This window comes from Peromyscus leucopus, chromosome 6, assembly GCF_004664715.2.
Source record: "Peromyscus leucopus breed LL Stock chromosome 6, UCI_PerLeu_2.1, whole genome shotgun sequence".
NCBI lineage: Eukaryota > Metazoa > Chordata > Mammalia > Rodentia > Cricetidae > Peromyscus > Peromyscus leucopus.
In genome coordinates this window covers 37,870,410-37,891,665 of record NC_051068.1, presented here as the reverse complement: position 1 = coordinate 37,891,665, position 21,256 = coordinate 37,870,410, and the positions used below count along the sequence as shown (strand labels likewise).

Below are 21,256 nucleotides of genomic sequence, written 5' to 3'. Positions count from 1 at the left end.
ATGTGGTTCCCAGGGACTGAACTTAGGTTCTTAGGTTTGGCAGCAGCACCCTTATCCGCTGAGTCACTGCTATCTTGCTGACTGAAAATCAGGCATTTAAAATTGTATTTATTATTATTCTGTGTGAGTGCAGACATACATGTGCTACAGCATGCACATGGAGGCAGAAGACAACTTCTGAGACTCTCCTTCCACTGGGTGGGTTATAGGGATGAAACTGAAGTTGTCAGGCTTACATGGCAAACACTTGTACCCACTGAGCCATCTCACTGGTCCAGAATAAGGCATTTTATTAAATATACGAAACAGAACTTACTGTGACATCTATGATTTGCAAAACTTAGGACCTTAATTTAGGGAGAATTGATCCTATTTAAGAACACTGCTTATGACTGTTAGCGCTATTTGTTCAGTCTACAAACTTAATGAAAACATGACAACAGCTGAATTGTGAAGACGATAAAACCAGGATTAACAGTATCTTCTTTTTCTGTATCCTTCTCCATTTCTAAATATGATACTGGAGAGTGTGTGTGTGTGAGGGGGTCACCCTAGTATCTGTCAGTAAGGTTCTGAAATAGTTCTGTGGAGTTGCTCTAGACGAGTGAGTGAAGGGCAGAATCAACTCCTACAAATTGTTCTCTGGCCTCCACAGGTGTACCATGGCACACGTGCATTCACACACAAACTAAATAAATGTAAACAAACAAGCTAGTGGAACATTTTTTTCTATTAAAATGTTGAAAATAGAGTACATGTGAATTTTGCCTGGAAAAACTGAAGATGGATACAAAGTAAAACTTGAGTAGTACTGTATCCAAATCAGTGAAAAAGGATTAATATCCTATTACTCGAAGTTAAATAATTTAATGTTATAAGAACTTGGGATATCTACTCAAGAGGAATGATGTTATTTACTAACTTACTCCCCAACTCCATTTCCTTTCTTTCTATGTATAGCTGAGGATGGCTTTGACTTCCCACCTCCTAGGTGCTGGGATTACACAACACGCACCATCATGCCAGTTGATTCTATCATGCCAGGTACTGAGCTCAGAACTCCAGCAAGCACCCTGCCTTCTGAACCACTTCCCCAGCCCTCTACTTGCTTCTTATCCCACTAACATTAGGCTAAGATCTGACAAGACTTAAAACTTACTTCTTCCTTCTGAGTCAGACTAGAACAAGGAAGGGTGTGAGAAAGAGGTAGGAGAAGAGTGGCATTTTCACTAATGCTGAAGTGCTTACATTTAAAAAGGTTTTCTTGAAAGAGATTTCATTTTAGTGTTTGCACAGCAGCAATTAGATCATTTGACGATACATTACTGAGGAGTGAATATTACAGGCTTAGATCCAAATAAAAAATTGATACCATAGTGCTGAGTACTTAAAATTATTTCCTGGAGAAGGAGAAAAGAGCGATTGACTGACAATTGTCTACACTTACTGGATCCTTAACATCAGATAAAACTTGAAATAATTGAATTATGCTGAAAAAGAATCAATTGAAGAGCAGTTCTATATATTCACATTCTAAAAAAAAACCATCCTTTAGTTTACTGGGATAGAAGTTGGTGATCAGCTGGCTTCTAAGAATGTCAGTAAACCTTAAAATAAAAAAACCAAACAAAACCTACAAAGTTCAATACTTAAACATTTAAAGAGTTAAAAAGATTTCAGCTGGGTTACGAAAGGAAAAAATATTCAGAGCCAGGCATTTTAGAGTAGAGATCAGTCCTCCTGTAATAGGTTAACAACATTTTTTTCCCTTAACTAAGAGGAAATGGTAGCATTTTTTTTTTCATTATTTAAGGTTCATGGGCGGTGTTCATGGTATAAATCTGTAAAAATGATTACAACCTAAGAAAAACCATGGCAGAAAAGAGTATCTGTAGAAATAAAAACACAAATGTAAAACTTCATTAAGATTTGTGTTCCATTTTGGAAACCATGGACAGAATACATTTTCAATCAGTAGTGGGGCATAAAAATAATCTTCTGGAAATAGCTACATTCACCTAACATTAACTTAGAAATTCTCAGCAATAACAAAAGATGCCTCCTCTCCTTGCAAAAGGAATTAGCTTACTGATGGAAGTCCTTTATATTTATTTCAAATGGTACCTTTTTATATTCTTGTTTTGTTTTCTTTTGTTTTTGGGGTAGTGGCTCACTAGTACAGGCTAGCTTTGACCTCTTTTATGTTCATGCTGAGGTCAAAAGGACAACTTGTGGGCACTGACTCTTTCCTACTACGTAATACTGGGATATAGAACTCAGGTCATTTGGCTTGGCCTTTACCTACAGAGTCTTCTCATTATCCCAGCCTTGAACTTTTAAGTTAAAATTTTGAATTTTATATCTATGGGTGTTTTGTCTACATGTATGTCTGTGTATCACATGCATGCAGTGCCCAAGGAGGTTAGAGGAGGGTGCCAGATCCCTTGGAACCAGAGTTAGAGATGGTTTAAGCCACTACGTGGGTGCTGGCATTGGAAGTCTAGTCCTCTGGAAGAGCAACCACTGTTCTTTACCAGTGTGCTCTCTCTTCAGCCCCTGGGCCTTCAATTCTCTTGATTCCCCTGCTTCCACTTCCAATTCTAGAGTGCTAGAATTTTTACCACATGTAGTCCTTATGTTCTTTCCTTACCCCATTTCAAATACCTGCCCAAATTTTACATTGGAAATCTTTAACTTCATTAAACCCTCCAAGGTTTCTTTACTCATTATTGATCTATCTATCTGTCTGTTCAGAGCTAAAGCTGTCTTCTGTGGTAATTCTATCATTCTTTTATTGCTCTCAGCTCAACTTTTCTCTTCTGTAAAGTTAAAGTTGTCTCTAACCTTAACAATTAGTATATTTGAATTCTGTGTCACTTGCTGCACTGATTTTCTAAGGCCTCTTTCTCTACAAAATTTTACATCACTTCCCAAACTGTTTCCTGTATAACTTTCTTTATAGTATTTCTTCCTAGACATTGGACATTGACAATACTACCAATTTACACTCAAAACAAATGAATGCAGAAATAGTCCTTAATCTCATTCCTCATTTTTAGTTTGAAGATAAATAATTGCCATTTTTTTAAGTTGCACTGATTTCTTCATATAAACACACATACAAACACTCATACACAATATAAAAATAAGTATATCTTACGGGGGGGGGGAGCTGGAGAGATGGCTTCAGTGGTTAAAAGCATGAGCTGCTCTTGTAGAGGACCTAGGTTTGATTCCCAGCACCCACATGGCAGCTCACAACTGTCTGTAACTCTAGTTCCAGGGGATTCAATGTCTTCTGACCTCCATGGTCATCAGGCATGCATGTGGTGCACATACAGACATGAAATCAAAACATCCATACATATAACAAATAAATACATACATATATACATACCACACAAAGTGTGTGTATGTATGTACGTGTACACACACACACACACACACACACACACACACACACACACACACACTTTAATTACATTTGATTTGCTTATTTTGTGCCTGTGAGAAGAGCACAATGGTTCATGTTCAAGGTGAAAAGACAACTTCTGGGAGTCAGTTTTCTCTTTCCATAACAAAGGTCCTGGGATCTAGCTCAGGTTTGTCTGGCTTGGCAAATAAGTACTTTTACAAACCACTGAGCCATCTAGGCAGCCCTATTTTATGTTCTTCCAGTCAAGTATCTAATATATAAATTTAGATAATCCAAATCCATTGTAATAAGTTATAAATCATAAACAAACTTCACTTCCTATTTTCTATAAAGCCTCACATCAGCATTTATATCTTTCTAGATAACATTTACATACTCTACCTGTTCTATATCAAGGATGCCAGTCAATGAACAATGGCTAGAAGGAAATTTTGACAGCACTGAAGAGTGGCAGGATCACTAAATATGGTATTAGTAAATACAGTGTAGCCTGACTTCACATCGTCATTTATCCTTTGGCAAATTACTCTTATCAGATATATAGTCCTTCATCAATTGGTTTCAGAGTTTTATGAAATTGTATATCCACATAAATATTCTTTCTTCCCTTCTCTGTGTAGAAATTGGTAATCGAATGGTAGAAAAAGTTAAAAGAAGAGAGAAGCAGATGCAGATAGCAGGATATTCACAGGTATGAAACAGTGCTGTGTACTGAAGAGTTTTCACAATTGAAGCATAGAGACTAGGAGAGATCAAACAGATGGAAGAGGGAAAGGGACTCAACTGTGAAGAAATGCAAAGGATGACGGGGACAAAGCCCAGGAGAATTGTCAGGAATAGGGCAATGGTAGTGTCATGATGAAGGCAACTAGATTTGTAGGTAAGGCAGGGAAGAGGGTAATTTAGTTTTAAAATGTAGAGCCTGGAAGAGAGATACAGAAAGAAGACTATAGGGATTAGGTATATAAACTCCAGAAGAGACTCAGTCTGAGAGCTCTAGATCTGAGACTTGTAAGAATGGTAGCTAGCTCAACTGTGGTAGAAAATGAGCATGCTTAAAGCTAAGATAAAATAGCAAATACACTATAGAAGACAGAAAAAGTTATGGAATAAGATGGGTGTGGGAAAGCATATATAGTTCTTAGGAGTATTATTTATTCAATAGCCTCAAACTATCTCCTCTTTGTCAAGAGCCTAACAGCTGAACAGCCATTTTTGAATAGATCCTCTCGATCAAGGCTTGATCAAAATGAAAATGAGACCATTCCTTTGTAAACTAAAGTAAAATTCAAATAACAGTGAAGAGTACATAATTTTTATCTATTTTATAGTTATTATTTTCATTTATGCCAACTTCTTGACACAAAAGATATTTAAACCCACCTTCTAGAAAAATTCTAATTCCATGGATAATAGATGACAAAAATAAGAGTTTTAAGATTAAGATTGCACAACTAAAACATTTGTTTTTAGATCACTCATTTTTCCTTGCTATTATGTCCCTTCATTGATAATCTACCCCCAAAGTCCAGGGCAGTAATACATAAAATGAAGGTTGTCAAGGGATTGTTTCAACTGAGTTAAACCCAGAAGAATAAGAGAATAGCTTGAAATTTCTGAATATGTAATTGCTTGTTTCTTTTGGATTAAAAAGACACCACCAAACAAAGCCATTATTCCCTAAGGAAATGAACAGTATTCTTTACTGGGGAAAAGTATCTGATCTCTATTGGCTTAGGATTTTCAGGTAGCCCAGGCTGGTCTCAAACTTGCAATCCTACTCCTGGAGCTTCTAGAGTGTGGTGATTTCTGGTATATATCAACACACTGTGCTCTTTATTTGTCTTTTAATAAACCAACCAATGTTTTACAGTTGAGATGTTTAAAAACTACATGGACTTAATAAAAGACAGCACAGATTAAGCATAATGCTATCCAAGTCATCATTTCACTACTACTAAAGTCCTCTTTGTTCTCTAGCTCATGGTGGGGTAGCCATTATGGGAATGGAAGTAAAACAGCTTATCTCTCATCTGTTGTGTAAGTAAAAAATTGAATTCAAAAGAATATTCATTTTCAAGAGCATAGACTTTTGAATTAGAAAAAAGATGCTTTTGTTTTAGACAGAATCTTGCTATATAACCCAGGTTAACTTCAAATTCAGGATCCTCCTGTCTCAGCCTCCAGGTGTTTTTAAATTTCAATTCTACCCATTTACTAGAGGGGTGGATCCTAGGGACTTAACATACTATGACCAGCCACATTTGTAAAGTGGGGTCACAGCTGCACTATTTTAAAGGAAGCCTATCAAGGGGACTTATGATTAAAAACAACAACAACAGAAAACTCCACAAACTTCAATTAGTTTCTTCCACTGTTTGAAACAGTTACTTTATTCTTCTGACACTGTAAGGTCAATTTTCTTAATTTGTCTTAAACTACAAAGTAAGAACTAAGCTCCTGAGGCCACAAAGTATAATAAAAGTATTAATTATGATTAGTTATTAAAAAGCATGTTTTACTGTTATCCGAAAGAATTTTAAACAATACTAATTATAGCCTACTAGATTTACTTTGATTTCTTGTAGCCAAATGTTAAGACTTCATGCAATTCCAAAATATATTCTAATAAAATTAACTTGAGATTGAAATTTATATTAAGGCTTATGAAACAGCATTTGTGTAGACTAAACATTAATAAAACTCTAATCCCTAGACTGTCAGAATTTTACTGTATAAAATATAATTTCTGTGGAAAGAAATCACTAATGGCCACTGAAATATATCAGATTCATTTAATTCAACATAAAATGTGCTAAAAGTGTAATTAAAAAATTGTCCAGATCTTCCTTTAGTGTTGTGTGAAATTTCAACAATAAATTACTAAAAGAAAAAAAAATACCCAGTAACATTGAGATACAGTGCTACTTTGCTTAAACCATTTATGATCCTAGTCATTTATTGCTTTAGACTTGCATATAAGAGTCTGGCCCAGCACTAGGAAAATACAAAGGGTTTCAAGTTGGGTTTTTTTTTTTTTTTTCATTCAAGGAGAATTGTACTCAAAGTAGTACATGGTCAGCTTTTAACTACAAACAACTTTTTTCTCAGTTAAAACTGGATCCAAGTTTCTGAAATGATAAGGAGATAACAGTAAAATTTAGATGTATCACACAGCAGAATTTCATAATAGCAGTTCATATCAGCTTATGTAGAATGCTTAAAAACTTTATTATACATTATTTCTGTGTGGGGTATGTCTGTATGGAAGTCAGATGACTTAGATTTGGTTGGTTCTCTCTAACTATGTGGATCCCAAGAACTGAACTCAGGATATCAAATGTGGTGGCAGGTGCCTTTATCCACTGAATCATCTTGGTGGCCCCAGTTTCCTGTAAAGTCTTTAAGATGAATTCTAAATTTCTATCATGATCTGAAATTTGTTATATTAATTGAGATAAAAGAGATAAGTATCTGAGATGAAGCCTTTAATTCAGGCCTTCATTAGTCTTGTCAATAGTCTTTACTTCTGATTCTTCAACAGACAATTTTGTTTGTTGTCTCTATCAAATGTTCCCTCTTAAATTAAATCTCAACAGCAGGAACTACCCATCTCAGGGGTGTTATTACATATGCTGCCTATGACTAATATTCAACATATTTCTCAAAGAAAACTATGAAACACAACTTGTAATATTTAATATATTATCTAATTACACTTGTAAAGTTCAGTTTGAATTGGCGGCATGCGGAGGTTGGTCGGACAAAGATGTAAGAAACTAATCAGGTATTTGAACTACTAGAAAGGACTAGAAGAGTCTCCTAGGCACAGTTAAAAACAGGCAGCCCTCAAGAAGCTTCTCTCCCTACTAAAATTAGTGGAAGTCAAGTCAATAATTACAGCTCTCCATACTCTGTTCGGTTGTGAGCCTGGCCTTTAATGGCATACCCCTTTTTAAAATGTTCTTTGCATTTGGTTTTATTCATTGAGAAAAGGAATAGATAGCAGTTTCTATATGCCACAGGCAACTGAATGATGTATATGCCAGTGAAATTCATCATTTCATGGAAAACAAGGTTGACTTTCAAAACTCCTAATCTTTCAGATAAAAATTTTTAAAGACTTTACAAATTATAATCACAGATTCTGAGTTGCATAATCATTTCATAAATGCCTATCCATGAGTTCTCTCAACTACAGACAAGGTTGGCCTCCAACTCAATCTCTTTGACAATTCAATCAGAAATGAGTCTAAGAGAAAGTAAAAGAAACCAAGTGAGCAGAGCAGGACAAAGATGTGAAGATTTAGTTAGATGATATAAAGATAGTTCATAATGCCTTTCAAAGATGCCTTGTCAACAAGTAGGACTTCTTAGGAAATGAGATTTGGGAGCATGAAGAAATTCCAACACTTTTTTTCAAGACAGAGTTTCTGTGTGTTGCCTTGCTGTCCTGGAGCTCACTCTATAGACAAGGCTGGCCTCTAATTCAGAGATTCACCTGCCTCTTGCCTCCTGAGTGCTGGGATTAAAGGTGTGTGCCACCACCGCCTGGTGAAATTCCAACACTTCATTCCTTTTGCATTGGATTTGGGCACAATACAATCAATAATTAAAGAGAAGACATCTTGTGATTTCTATTAAGCCATGCCTCCTCACCATTTCAGAACTATGTTTTTATTAGTACTACTATAACTTAAATGATTATGAACTGAAGCCTCTATTTACAAAACAGAAACTAGACAATGCACCTTCTTCAGTATTTTCATAGAATTTGAAGTGCAGCTAATATTCTCTTATACATATATTATGTGGCAGTAATCATCTTTTTGGTATTACTTGATGCTGGCTTTGCAACCATGCAGAATTTAAGCATTGAGTGGCTATGGGAACTTCCACTGATATCCAAAGGAAGGCTTGAAAGCCAGGTAATGTGTGGCAAAATTAGATTCCCTGTGGGAAGCCCTTGAAAGGACAATTATGTGAAGCTGTAAGAGTCATCTTTAAGCTGACATGGAGACTCTGGAAATTCAGAGATGACAAAAACATGAAATATTTGCCAAGGAAAGCCATAGGCAATGAACAGAGCCAGCTCAGTAGAGATCACGTTTTGAAAACACAAATGTGTTATTACTAAAAAAGGTGAGGAATAAATGTATTCTAAAAAATAGTTTAAAGATAAGATTTGCATATTCTGATTAGATATCAAGTTGTCTGTATACTTTCAAACTCTTCAATTCTCCTGCCTCCACTCTAAGTGCTAGGATTAGTGGTGTGTACCACCATGCCTGGCTTTAAGAAATATTCAGACACACAGAACTTTAAAACATTTAATAGTTTTCTATATTTAAAAGATAGAGAAAAGGTTATAAGGTTTAGAGCTCAATGAGATATAAAATCAAAACCAAACAGGTATGTTTAAAGCACACACAAGGATTAAAGGTTTATGTACCTAAAAGAAATTTTGCTTTATAAATGTTTAAAAATGTATAAAAGTTTTTTCAATAGAATTATTTACAACAAAGTGAAAAATTCACAAAATAAGAAATTCTTATGAAGCATTTAGCAGAGTTTTACATATATTTCCCACTATCTGAGGAAATAAATGCAATTAGAGCTTTTAGAAGAGTCTCCTTAATGTTTGCTATTTATAAGACTTCATTATTAAAGGGTGAGTTTCTTCTTCTGTTTTTTGAGATAGGGTTTCTCTGTCTAACAGCTCTGGCTGTCCTAGGACTCACTCTGTAGACCAGGCTGTCCTCGAACACACAGCTTGCCTCTGTCTCCCAAGTGCTGGGATTAAAGGTATGTGCCACTACTGCCTGGCAAGGGTGAATTTCTTAATAATTTCATTTAATACTATTCTAATAGGTACTAAGACTTTAATGTTCACATTATTTAATTTAGGATGTGTTTGTGTATGTGCACACACATGAAGATACCATGGTGTGAACATGGAAGTCAGAGGACAGTTTGTAAGTGTTGGTTCTTTCCTTCCACTTTTACAATCATGGGGATCAAACTCAGGTCACTGGGCTTGGTGTTAAGCACCTTTGCCTCTAAACTGTCTAAACTTGCAGGCTCAAGACTTTTTTTAAAAAAAATTGTAATACACATTTATTTGCTTATAATCATAAACATTAAACTTGGACAGAATGTTTTCTAATGCAAAAACAATTTTAAACACTATACAACTCACAACATGTATTTTGTAAATACTTTATGGTTTAAAAGATGATTTTGTAAGAGAATGACACATTGCACACAAGTTCAATATGAATTAAATTTATGTATTCATGTCTTTGTATAATATAAACTTATGTACCAAGTTATCTAGTGTTACTCTCCATGTAAGCATACTGATATGGAATGAGAATCTATACATATTCCAATGAGAGATAAACTTGACTCCTAGTACCATCATTTAATGGTTATATGACAATTATTCCATCTCTCTATGCCTCAATTCCTTCTCTGCAAAACAACAAAATCTGATAGGCATGGTCATGCATACCTTTAATAATAGCATCCTGGAGGTAGAAAGAAGGAAAATCTTTGTGAGTTCAAGGCTACCCTGTCTACATATCAAGTTCCAGGCCAGTCAGGGCTGCATAGTGAGACCCTGCTTCAAACCAAACATCCAAACAAAACAGCAAAAGTCCCCATCAGGGATATCAATAGATGGCATCTATATAATTATGAGTTAGAAAAATTAAATGAGTAACGTACCAAGAACACCGAGTACAGTAGCAGCAAAAGCACAACTAATTTATAGAGAAATCCAATCAACACTTGAACAAGGATTTACAGTATGGGATTCCCCCCACTCCTCACCCCTAGGCAAGGATTCTCTGTGCCATCCTGGCTCTGTAGACAAGGCTGCCTCAAACTCAGAGATTCCCCCTTCCTCTGCCTCCCAAGTGCTGGGATTAAAGGCACATGCCACCAAACCCAGCTGTATGAGATTTTTTAAACTAAAGCAGCTATGCTCTGATTTGTTCTATCTATCGGGTTTATCATTAGTGAAAATCAATAGGATCAATGCATTTGTTAAAAACTCCTCTTGTAGATCATACACTTGGGTGACAAACCAGGCTTGCCTTTAAAACACAAAACATTCACTTTGTTTGCTTATTATTTTTCAAAGAGGGTCTGTCTCACTATGTAGTCCCAGCTGTCCTGGAACTTGCTATGTTAGACCAGGATGGTCTCAAACTGGGCCTCCAGAATGCTAGGATTAAAGGCGGGTGCCACTAAGCCCCCACCCAAGACTTTCACTATTGGTATTAACTATTCTTGAGATAGGACAAATGCTCTTAACTTTTTACATAAGACTGCACACATACTTGTACTTCAAATTCCTAAAACTTGCAATTTTCTGAAGCCTTTAACTATTAAATATACATTAGAGAAATTAGAAATCATTTTTGATTGAGTTGTAAAAATTTGTTATAGAAAAAGAACAGGAAGTATATAGAATAAAAAAGAACTTACTGGTTTGTTTTCTTTCCAGACTCACAATTACTACTTGAAGGAATTTAAGTTTATAGAGAAGTTACAGAAAACTGCACTGGAAGTAACAGGATATTACTCAAAAGACAGAGTAGGCAAGAGTATGGATAAGGAGATAGTGGACAAAGATCTATGTCTGCCTGAGGACAAAGCTGAAACGCTACAGTGGCTGGCTCAGTTGCTATCAATCCACACCTTTTAGCTTTCTTAGAAAGAACTCCAAATAGTTCTTGATAAGCTTTGTAGTGTATGTGTAATATACCTTAATAAGAGCATTAATTCTATAATGACATAATTATGGACATATAACTTAGTCCATACTTTTTTTCATTTTCAAAGTACAAATTTTAGATTAAAAATTTTAAGATCTTATCCTGAGTTAAATCTTACTAAGAGCCCACTTCATCAAAACACAGCTCTACAAAACAAACCAAAGTAAATAAAACAAGTTGTTTTTCTAAGCAGAGAATTCTGAAAGAATTTAATTTTCAGGATATACAAAAATATATACTGACATCTAATATACTGTTTTTATATGACACTGGCATTTTAAGTATTCTCAACATTAAAAACTGGGGAAAAATTTGGCTGTGTTTAGAAACAATTAAAGATGGCCTTTATGAAGAAAGTAAAATCCTCCAAAGAAATAAAATTAATTTATACATTATTTTACGAAAAAATGGATATATTCCTTTTTTTAAAAAAAGAATTACTTCTCAAGTATTTCCTGGAAAAACAGCTGCAAAATATTTTGGGCTTTTCACTACACTGTAAACATCTATAACAGATGCAACAGAAATATTTAATGTTACTATCATACAGGATTTCACTTTCTTTTTTAAACTAATGTATTTATTAAATACTACTACAGAGATAGGGTCTTGAGCTTTGTGAGACTCCGAAATGATTACATAATCCAAGTATTTAAAATTCCAAGTTTCAACTTATATTTTATACTATTATTTATACAACGTGCTCATTTTGTTCATATAGTCATCTCAATACAATAACATCAGGTATAGTACATAAAATCTAATCCATTAAGTCTTACCAATTTATGACCTGATGAGACACTCTTGTGGACAACATTCAGTCCTTAGAAGCTAGAATAACCCTCCAACCATGTGAGGGCATCACAACTTTTAAACTTTCGGCTTTCGATCATTATTATGTCACATTCCTCCTCCGATGCTGAATTCTAAAAAAAATTCTAGCAAAGAGTTTAAGTAAATAAGTGCTTTAATCAAATAGCCTTTAAAATCGTTTATAGCAAAGGTTTATGTTTTACCATGATTACACAACTGATATTTTTAGATGTAAAATAATTTGAAATATTTGATTTGGATTCTTAAAACTTAAAATTCCAACACGGACTTTCAGGCCACCAGGATACTTATCAGTGAAGAGTCAAACAGAAATGGAACCAATTAAAAGTTCAAGATCATGATCCAGAAATTCTGATTTAACATCATCAACCTGATATAGACAGTTTTAACCCTAAAGAATGACACTGGAGCACTACTCTCTGGTCCATATCCACGTATGTTTCTAAACTCTAGTGCAACTGGCAGGATCATAAAAATCTGCATGGATCACTTCAACGCTTAAGAAAGCATTCCATTTTTATTCCGACATCTCTGTCTGTCTATACTCCTCCCAAATTATTAAAGTAGACATGTTGGTAAGAACAAACTTTATCCCATGCTTTATGTACAGAAATAGTATATCCTGAATTATTCAACAGTGGTCCTGGAAACTATCTTGGTAAGGGTGTTGAAAAAACTGGGTAAAGATTTTAAAATGGCCAAAACTACTTTGTTACAAGTTATCTTCTTAAATTATTAATTTTTTGCCAGAAAGTTTCCTACTGAGCACCTATTTCAATCCCTAAAGAATGACATTATTAAAAACATCTCCTGTCTGATAATCCAATTTTTATTTTTAGTTGCCAGTGATCCACAGCAAAGGCAACAACTGTGGATATAGTTTTACCTAAATTAACACTCTAAATAAAATGATTTAACAGGTAGAAGGGCAAAGAGGAGGGAAAAAGAAAGAGACCCATTATTGAGGAAGAACAGTATGTTTAAAACTCCAGACAGTTTTGAAAAGGAAACTCTGCAGCTATCTTAGGATATCTGACTTAAATGTATATGGTGCATTATGCTGCCACAGACTTTACCTTTGAATGGAACTTTTCTATCACACATGGTTATTTACAAATACAATCTTTCCAAATGTAATCTCACAACACATTTGATGTCATTAAAATTATATGAACTGGATTTTTTTCCCCAAAGTGTAAGCTTAGAATGAAATCACCTGGTGAAGGCAAAAATCCATTATTTATCCAAAGCTGTGATCACTGTATTATCACCAAATGTCCATGAAAAATTTTATGTCAAAATACTCACTTGATATTTTCAAAATATCTAATTTTGATGATTTACTCTGTTATGGGGAAAATCCCACAAAAAGCTAACATATATAGTCCTATTTAATGAACTAAATGCTTCCTGAAATGTGTATTGATAACACTGGTAATTTCCTTGTCTGGAAGGCTTGAATGAACTGGCCATTTAAAGAGTAGTCTGCTTGACTCTTTGTTAAAGGGCTTGCTTACACATAGCATTACAGTAAATGCCTAGGAAGCCTTTGGAAAACAGAATTAAACTAGTCATATATAAAGCAAATTCTGTTATTTTACTGATAAGCTTATAGAAAAAAATATATGGATATTATGCAAACATAATAATCTCAGAGTTTAAAAACTATGTTTAAGAAATACAAAACTTCTATTTCAATTTTAAAAATTGAGCACACATTTTAAGAAACTAGTTATTACATAGGACAGGGTCATATTTGAAAAGTCTTATTCGAAAATGAATCTAGGTAGCTGAAGTACTTATAGATGAATAAAGATTAATCAGCCTTTGAAATGTTAACATTAGAAATTCCTTTTATGAGTACCTAGAAAGGTTTGTTAACCATAATCTAACAATATATCTATTGTTAGGAAGAAAAATCCCACTAGCTGACAATGTGCTGTTGAAGGTTTTTAGTTAAGAACTAGGTTTATGCTTACCACCACTTATTTCACCTTCCTTTGTGGAAAAAGAAACAAAACAAAACAAAAAACAAGAACAAAACAAGAGCAGGAGAGCAAGGATGAATGACTTAAAATTTCCAAGTATTAATTTGAAAAGTGATAGACACTGAATAACAAGCCTGTAAGATTTCCCCAAAAAACTTTTTGGGGAAATTCCTTGCAATACTAGGGGTTAAACCCAGGATTTCAAGTTGGTGGATGCACTACCACTAAGAGCTATATTCCCAGCTTGCTGTTTCCTATTTGAATGCATATCTTTGGAGTCATATACAACTCCATTTTCAAGTATAAACCATATTTCTTTTAAAATATTCTAAAGATTCTGTAAGACTACCCATGAATATGTAGACATAATTTCACTGCTGTTCAAAAAAGTTCACTACACATAGTTGTTCCATATATTACGCATTAGGAAAATGAACTTAGAAATATCTAAGATAAGCATTTAGTCCAAATATTCCTGATGGAATAAAAACATGGGAAGACCACATGTTCTCAGAAATTAACACAGAAACTACAATAAATATGCCATTACTGGTCTAATATATTATGACAATAACCAAAAAGCTCCTACATGCTGATATGTAATTTTTATTTTTGTGTGTTCATGTATGTGGGAGTGGATATGGAGACCAGAAATCTACATCAAATGTCTTCCTCACTCACTTCTCGACCTCAGATTTTGAAACAGGGCCTTCTCATTGGCTGACCATTAAATCCCAGGGATCCTCTCCAGTGCAGGACTAACAGATATGTGTTGCTATTCCTGGCTCCCCACCCCCACCCCCACAAATGTGTGCATTGGGAATCAATCTAAGGTCTCATGCTTGTATGGCAAGCACTTTACCCACTGAGTCATTTCCCTTGCTCATCCTCCTTTTTTTCTTTTTAAGTGCTGAGGCTTGGGGCCAGGGTCTCACATACACTAGACACAAACTTAGCATTACCACTAAGCCACATCCCTCAGCCCTATGTAAATTTCTAAATTTCTAAAGGATATAACAGAAAATTAAAAAAAAAAATGAAATTGGAGGTAGAAGATATAATGGAGTAACAAAGTAAATGGAGACCAGTTAAATACTTCTCAAGTATATATAATAAAAAAAATCTATATACTTTAACAGGAAACTATATATTTTACTCTGAGTTGATTTTCTTTGAGAGAGGGTTCCTCTGTGTAGCTTTGCCTGCCCTGGAAGTTGCTATGTAGACCAGGTTGACCTCAAATTCAGGTTGACCTCAAATTCAGAACCATCTGCCTCTGTCTCTGCCTGAGTTCTGTTATTTTAAAAAAGCCTGTGCTACTACTATGCCTGACACAGTATACATTAAGTAACTGCAGGCAGTGACAGCCATACGGCCTGCACACATACTTTAAAGCACAGAAATGGAGGATACCACCATTTCTGGTCCAAATACTATAGAATTAAAAAGCTGAAAAAAAATAGCAGCGTCTTCTAAAGTTTTTACTATTTATAATAATGAATCTTCAAATTCTGAACAGGAAAATGCTATTTTTAAAGGATATTTAGCAAAAGATAAAAAACTGTAATTATTTTCATCTATTAAACTTTGTGTCTTCCAAATATAACAAATATTTTAGAAACAGCCAACTACAGTCCAAACACAGAAGCTAATTTTTGATAATCCACAGCATTTACAAGTTCTCTTATCAATTACCAAAACCAAAATATTCAAAGACTTATTTGCGGTATTAGTTTGAGAATGTGTGTGCAGGCACCTAAAGAATGCCATCTACAGTTTAAGTCAGCCGTATATATCTCTCCCACTACTCCAAATCTTAAAAAAATAAAATAAAATTTCATCTAATATTTCTTCCCAAAAGGCTTATAAACTTATGTACACATGAGTTTAAATACACTGAAGAAGTATGAACCTAAGTTTTTAAACTGTCTAGGAATACAATGGAAAAACAAAACAATAACAAAAGAAAGATATATTTGTTCTAGTTCAGTAATTTTAGGGTGTATTTAAATTTTCTTTTAGTCTGAGCAAGTCCAATGATAAGCTTTTCCTAACAAATCTTTGCTATCACGTCCAAGATTTTGTAAAATAGCTTAGTGAATTGATTTACACAATTTTGTACTATTTAAAGATTTGGTTTTCTTAAAATATGGTGAGAGATATAAATAAATAATAAATTTCACCCTGAAAATAATTACCATGACCCTGAAAATAGGATGGGTGGGTGACTTAGGTTGAGTAACTCAAGCAATAAAGAAAGGTGGTATACAATGGAACAGAATCACGTAGACTGGTAAACAGCTAAACAATTTCTCATTGCCAATTCTAAAGTCTATCAGTGTGCAGAATATAGATACCAATGTCAGGTGTTCTAGTTGAACTACAGAAAAACTAAGAGAAGAAATGTTTAGGAACTAATGAAACAGTACTGCAAAGAATAAGGTTAAAATTTATGATTAAAACTGTGGCAGCAGACAATCGTCTAAGAGCAGATGCAAACATTTTCTCTTCTTTTGGTTAGGAAGCAATATCCCCCAGAATGTTCCCATTTTTAAAACATAAGTTTTGTATTATCTCCTCTTCTGATCTCAATGTTAGGTGGTATTGCTTATGGTTCTGGCTTGACCCTCTCTTACCCTACTCTCTTTCTTAGAATCTTAGCCTGTTCTAAAGTTTGAACTCTAAATACAGAGAAAAAAATTTCTTCAGTACCTCACTTCTCTACCCAGTTGCATACCTGGATATTTCTATCAGTCTGTTAACTAATTCACAGAACAGCTAAAACCATAAACCTCATTTATATATCTGTTCAAACGAATTCTTTTTACTAGTGAGCGTTCTCTCAGTCAATTGGGTTTTCAACACTCTGGAGTCATTTGAGTGCTTCCTTATGGTCCATGAGTTGTAAAATCTTACTAATTCCTACTTTTTGACAATGATACTTTTTCTTTGTTCATTCACATTTTTCTTCTCTGTTGACTTTATATTATACATAAATCAAATCCAACTATTTTTCTTATGCTTACCCATACATATATGTAAGTCCTATACTTTCAGGAGTGATCCACAGTACCATTCCTCTCACTGGATTGCTTCTTTTCCTCAGTTTTCTAGCTCTGAAATACCAAACTCTACCCACACTCAACTAAGAAAGTTATCTCCTGAAACAGCTTTGACCAATCACTCCAACTTTCCTTGTGAAGTAGAAAGTGCTTGGATATTATAAAGGGCCATTATTTTCAATTATGTGATAATGATTCTCTCTCTCTTTTCCCAAAGTAAGACCAAGCTCATTAGAAATAGTTGTTGAGAGGCTGAAGAGATGGCTCAGCAGTTAAGGCACTGGCAGCTCTTCCAGAAGTCCTGAGTTCAATTCCCAGCAACCACATGGCAGCTTACAGCCATCTATAATGGGATCTGATGCCCTCTTCTGGCAATGCAGGTGCATATGCAGACAGAACACCATATACATACAATAAATAAATCTTAAAAAAAAGTAGGTATTGAATTTTATAATTTTGCTTTTCCTGATATTACAGGAATCAATAAATTTGTGTCAAATAGTGGCATCTAACCACTTTCCTTACTAATTTACATTTAAATATTGCTGCTACCATAAGGACAAGCTAATTCAAGGAAATCATGTATCTCTTGTAACTGCTTACCACTTATTGACTAAATTTAACCGATTTCTTCATGAAGACAAAACACTCCAAGTGTTTATCCATAAAGCAAATACTTATAAGCAGTCTGTTTTCCTCCCTTTTATCTTCTCTCTAATGCTTCCTTATCTTACTGACATGACATTTAAGACATGGTAAAACTAACTGCTGTAATTCTTACATTAAGTTTTCATAGACAAAAACTCTTAATGATGTTTGATTCCCAGTGATTACTGAGACAGGTTTCTAAACTAATTCTTTAGATTTAAGAAAATCAAGAATGAACACAATTTTTCAAAGATAGTCAAAATTTAGCATCACTAAATGCTAGTATGTCAGGATACCACAAAAATTTGACTTCACAATAATATAACCCCTTAGAAAGTTCATTATATAATACATATTATTTATTTTAATGAAAAGAGCTTAAGAATGGGCTGGGTTTTCTTTGAGCTATCAGTATCACTCTCCTCACATCTGTAAGTACTTCCACTGATTGTTTTCCCAAGGACTCTGCAACTGACAAATGAGGAACACAAAAACTACGATGGTACCTAAAAAGCTTGAGAGTGGCTTCAAATTTCAGTACATAAGCGAGGAAAACACAAGGTTATCTGAATATAGACAAAGGCAATCTGGCTATTGAAAAACCTCTCCAATTATTAATTTTAATTTAAATATAGAAAGAAACAAAGGAGAACTGGTAAGCTAAAGAGGAACAGCATATTAGTAGTTATTCATAGTTTGAGTGTAAAGACACTTGATAAATTTAAAGTATTCTGGCAGGAGAAAAAGGTTTCAGTCCTTAAAATTGGGTACAAGTATGGACCTTCAGATACTCAGGCTTGATTAATGAAAGCTGGATTAAAAGCTATCAATAGGCATGGAGAGAGGGCTCAATGGTTAAGAGTGCTTCCAGCTATTCCAGAGGACCCAAGTTTGGCTCCTAACATCCAGGTAACTGGATGCCCTTTTCTGGCTTCCGTAGGTATCTACACACTAAGCAGCATTACCCGCCCCTGCCCCCCTAAAAATAAGTCTTAAAAAGGCTATCCCCACTGATGGGCAAATTTATGCTTCAAAAATATGTACATAACACAGATAGATCATATATAGGACTTATGGCCCCCTAAAACCAGTGGTTCTCAACCTGTGGGTTACAACCCCTTTGGGGTTGCATGTCAGATTATTAACAGTGGCAAAATTATGTTATGAAGTTATGAAGTAGCAACAAAATAATTTTATGGTTGAGAGGCACTACAACATGAGGGTTAGGAAAGTTGAGAACCACTGTCCTAAATTCTTGAATGGTTCTATTTAACAACAGAGTTACCTCTGTAAAATACTTATTTGGCAATTTAATTTAAAAAAAAATCAATCAAACAAACAAAAACACATTACAAAAGTTATAATTAATGTTTTAAACCTAGTATTACAAAAATCTTCATCCTGTTTGCTATGAATAAATAGAACCACAATGCTTTTCTCAGTGTCAGTTAACAAATCGTAGGTATTTGCCAAATAAAGTTGGATAAAGACTGTTCTGTTAGAACTAATTAAAGCCAGTCACTTCTCACTTTAGTTTGTGTGTATGTATGTGTGTGTGTGTGTGTGTGTGTGTGTGTGTGTGTGTATGGTATGTGCAAGCATGCATTCAGACCAGAGGTCGATGTCAGGTGTCTTGCTCTATCACTTTCCCCATCTTATTTATCAAGGCAAGGCCTCTCACTGATGCTGGACCCTGCTGATTGGCTAGACTGGGAAGACTAGCAGGCCAGTGAGACCCTGGGATTGGCCTATTGCCACCTTCTAGTGTCTGAACTGCCACATCTGGATCTTTTTGTACATGGGTGATAAGGATCTAAGTTCAGGTCTACTGTCTTTTTCCCACCCAGAAATACATTTTAACCTATAAAAAACTATAAAGATACAGAACTTGCCTCATTTCTAAGATGCTAAAAGTATCTGTTATCTACTAAAAAGAACAAGTATTTAAGCTGTAACAACAAATTATGAGCAAGTAATTTCTGTGGTTGTCTTACAATAAAATCAAAGGACCATTTTAATATTTAGATCAAAAGTATAGAAAATAAAGATCAACCTTTCCACAATGTATTAATGAAAATAATACATCATTCATACTGACATGACAGCTTATGAAAGCTAGGTATTACAAATAATTAAACTGCATTTGAATACTTATCGTATTCAAATAGAGTACATCTCCTTTGTATTCAGGAAAAGTATAAGGTATACCTCAAGTACTACTTGAAAGATTAAAACTTCATCTGTTTCATACTATAATCTACTTATGTGTTTCCTTATAATACTTTATACTGTTAGAGCAAAACTAATTAAAACTTGATTATATACAGTGTATTACAAAATTTAAAACTTCCTGTTCAAAAACTTTAAAATATTTTTTGGTTAAGTAAGGAACAAGCCATTTAAAAGATATAAAGTATAAAGTATTAGAAAATACCTTTATAGTTATACACACAAACAAATCAAGCCTAAAAATTAAAAGAAAGTTTTACTTATTTACTATTAATGGCAATGCAGACCATGTCTTAATATGACATGTACATGCACTTAGCAACTCTCTTTTCTAATGAAAAGAGGTAGTAGAGTTGAGTCCATGAGTGTTATCCAAAAAATATGCCAGAAGACACAAATGCGTTGCCAGGCAGAGTTAAAAGAATCTAATAAGCTTTGTGGGAATTTAAAAAACACTGTGCTCAACTCCTATTAATTAAACACAGAATGATGGATTGCTAATAAATATTCAGCCAAATAACTGAACAAAGCATATACTATTTAAAAATGTATGTTAAGCAGAAAGATAAACCAAAGTATCTTTTGCCAAATGTGAAGTCAAAGAGGTTTTTTTTTTTTTTTTTTTTTTAAAGTGAAAAATAAGACCTAAACAGTATAAACAGTATAAGCAATGTTTTGGGGGCTTATAAATTGTTATATAGATATATGAAATTCTAGCAAGCAAACGTGGGTAGCAATTTTGTGTCAAAATTAATGATAATTTTGTTATCCAGGTCTTGTCCCTCTTCCAGTTTTTAATTTTTGAAATATTTTGTTTTATTATAAATCCTATAAAACAGCACAAAAATCAAGACTGATTTAATAGAAAAAAATGTTTTTCATTAAAATACATGAAGTAAGTGACTCTCTCAAGACAATGGAATATGTAAATGCTTAAAAATAGATATAACATGCACAGAATGTAGTAAAATAAAAAGCACATTTATATTATAAGAAAATAGTCTTTTTGGTTTATTTTGCTTCTTTGTCCCATGCTAGATATATCATGTGATTTCCCCCCTTTAACAAAAATCCCCTTTAACAAAAAATCAGTTTTATGCAAAGCAATTCATGCATACACTTTTGCATGTATGCATTCCATATCAAGTAATCATACCTATCCCAGAGGCTCTTTGATTCCTGAAACGTGTTCAAATGGAACGCTTGGTAGAAAGCTGTTGAAGGATTCCTGTGAGACCCAAGAATCAAATGGAAATGAAGTTGAGAATGTACAGT

General features: G+C 34.2%; 1 protein-coding gene across 3 annotated transcripts in view; it reads right to left on the bottom strand.

Annotated features, from left to right (window-relative positions):
• Tsc22d2 (TSC22 domain family member 2) overlaps positions 1 to 21,256 on the bottom strand; it is a 51,327-nt gene that overhangs the window by 16,074 nt on the left and 13,997 nt on the right. Inside the window, exon 2 of one of the 3 annotated variants that reach the window (XM_028882161.2) lies at positions 21,138 to 21,209. The exons of 1 other annotated variant lie outside the window; for it this stretch is intronic. In XM_028882161.2, coding sequence (XP_028737994.1) covers positions 21,138 to 21,209 — 72 coding nt within the window. Of the gene's footprint in view, positions 1 to 12,030; positions 12,159 to 21,137; positions 21,210 to 21,256 lie in introns of those variants that run through there. One more of the 3 variants, XM_028882164.2, reaches the window with a different exon arrangement.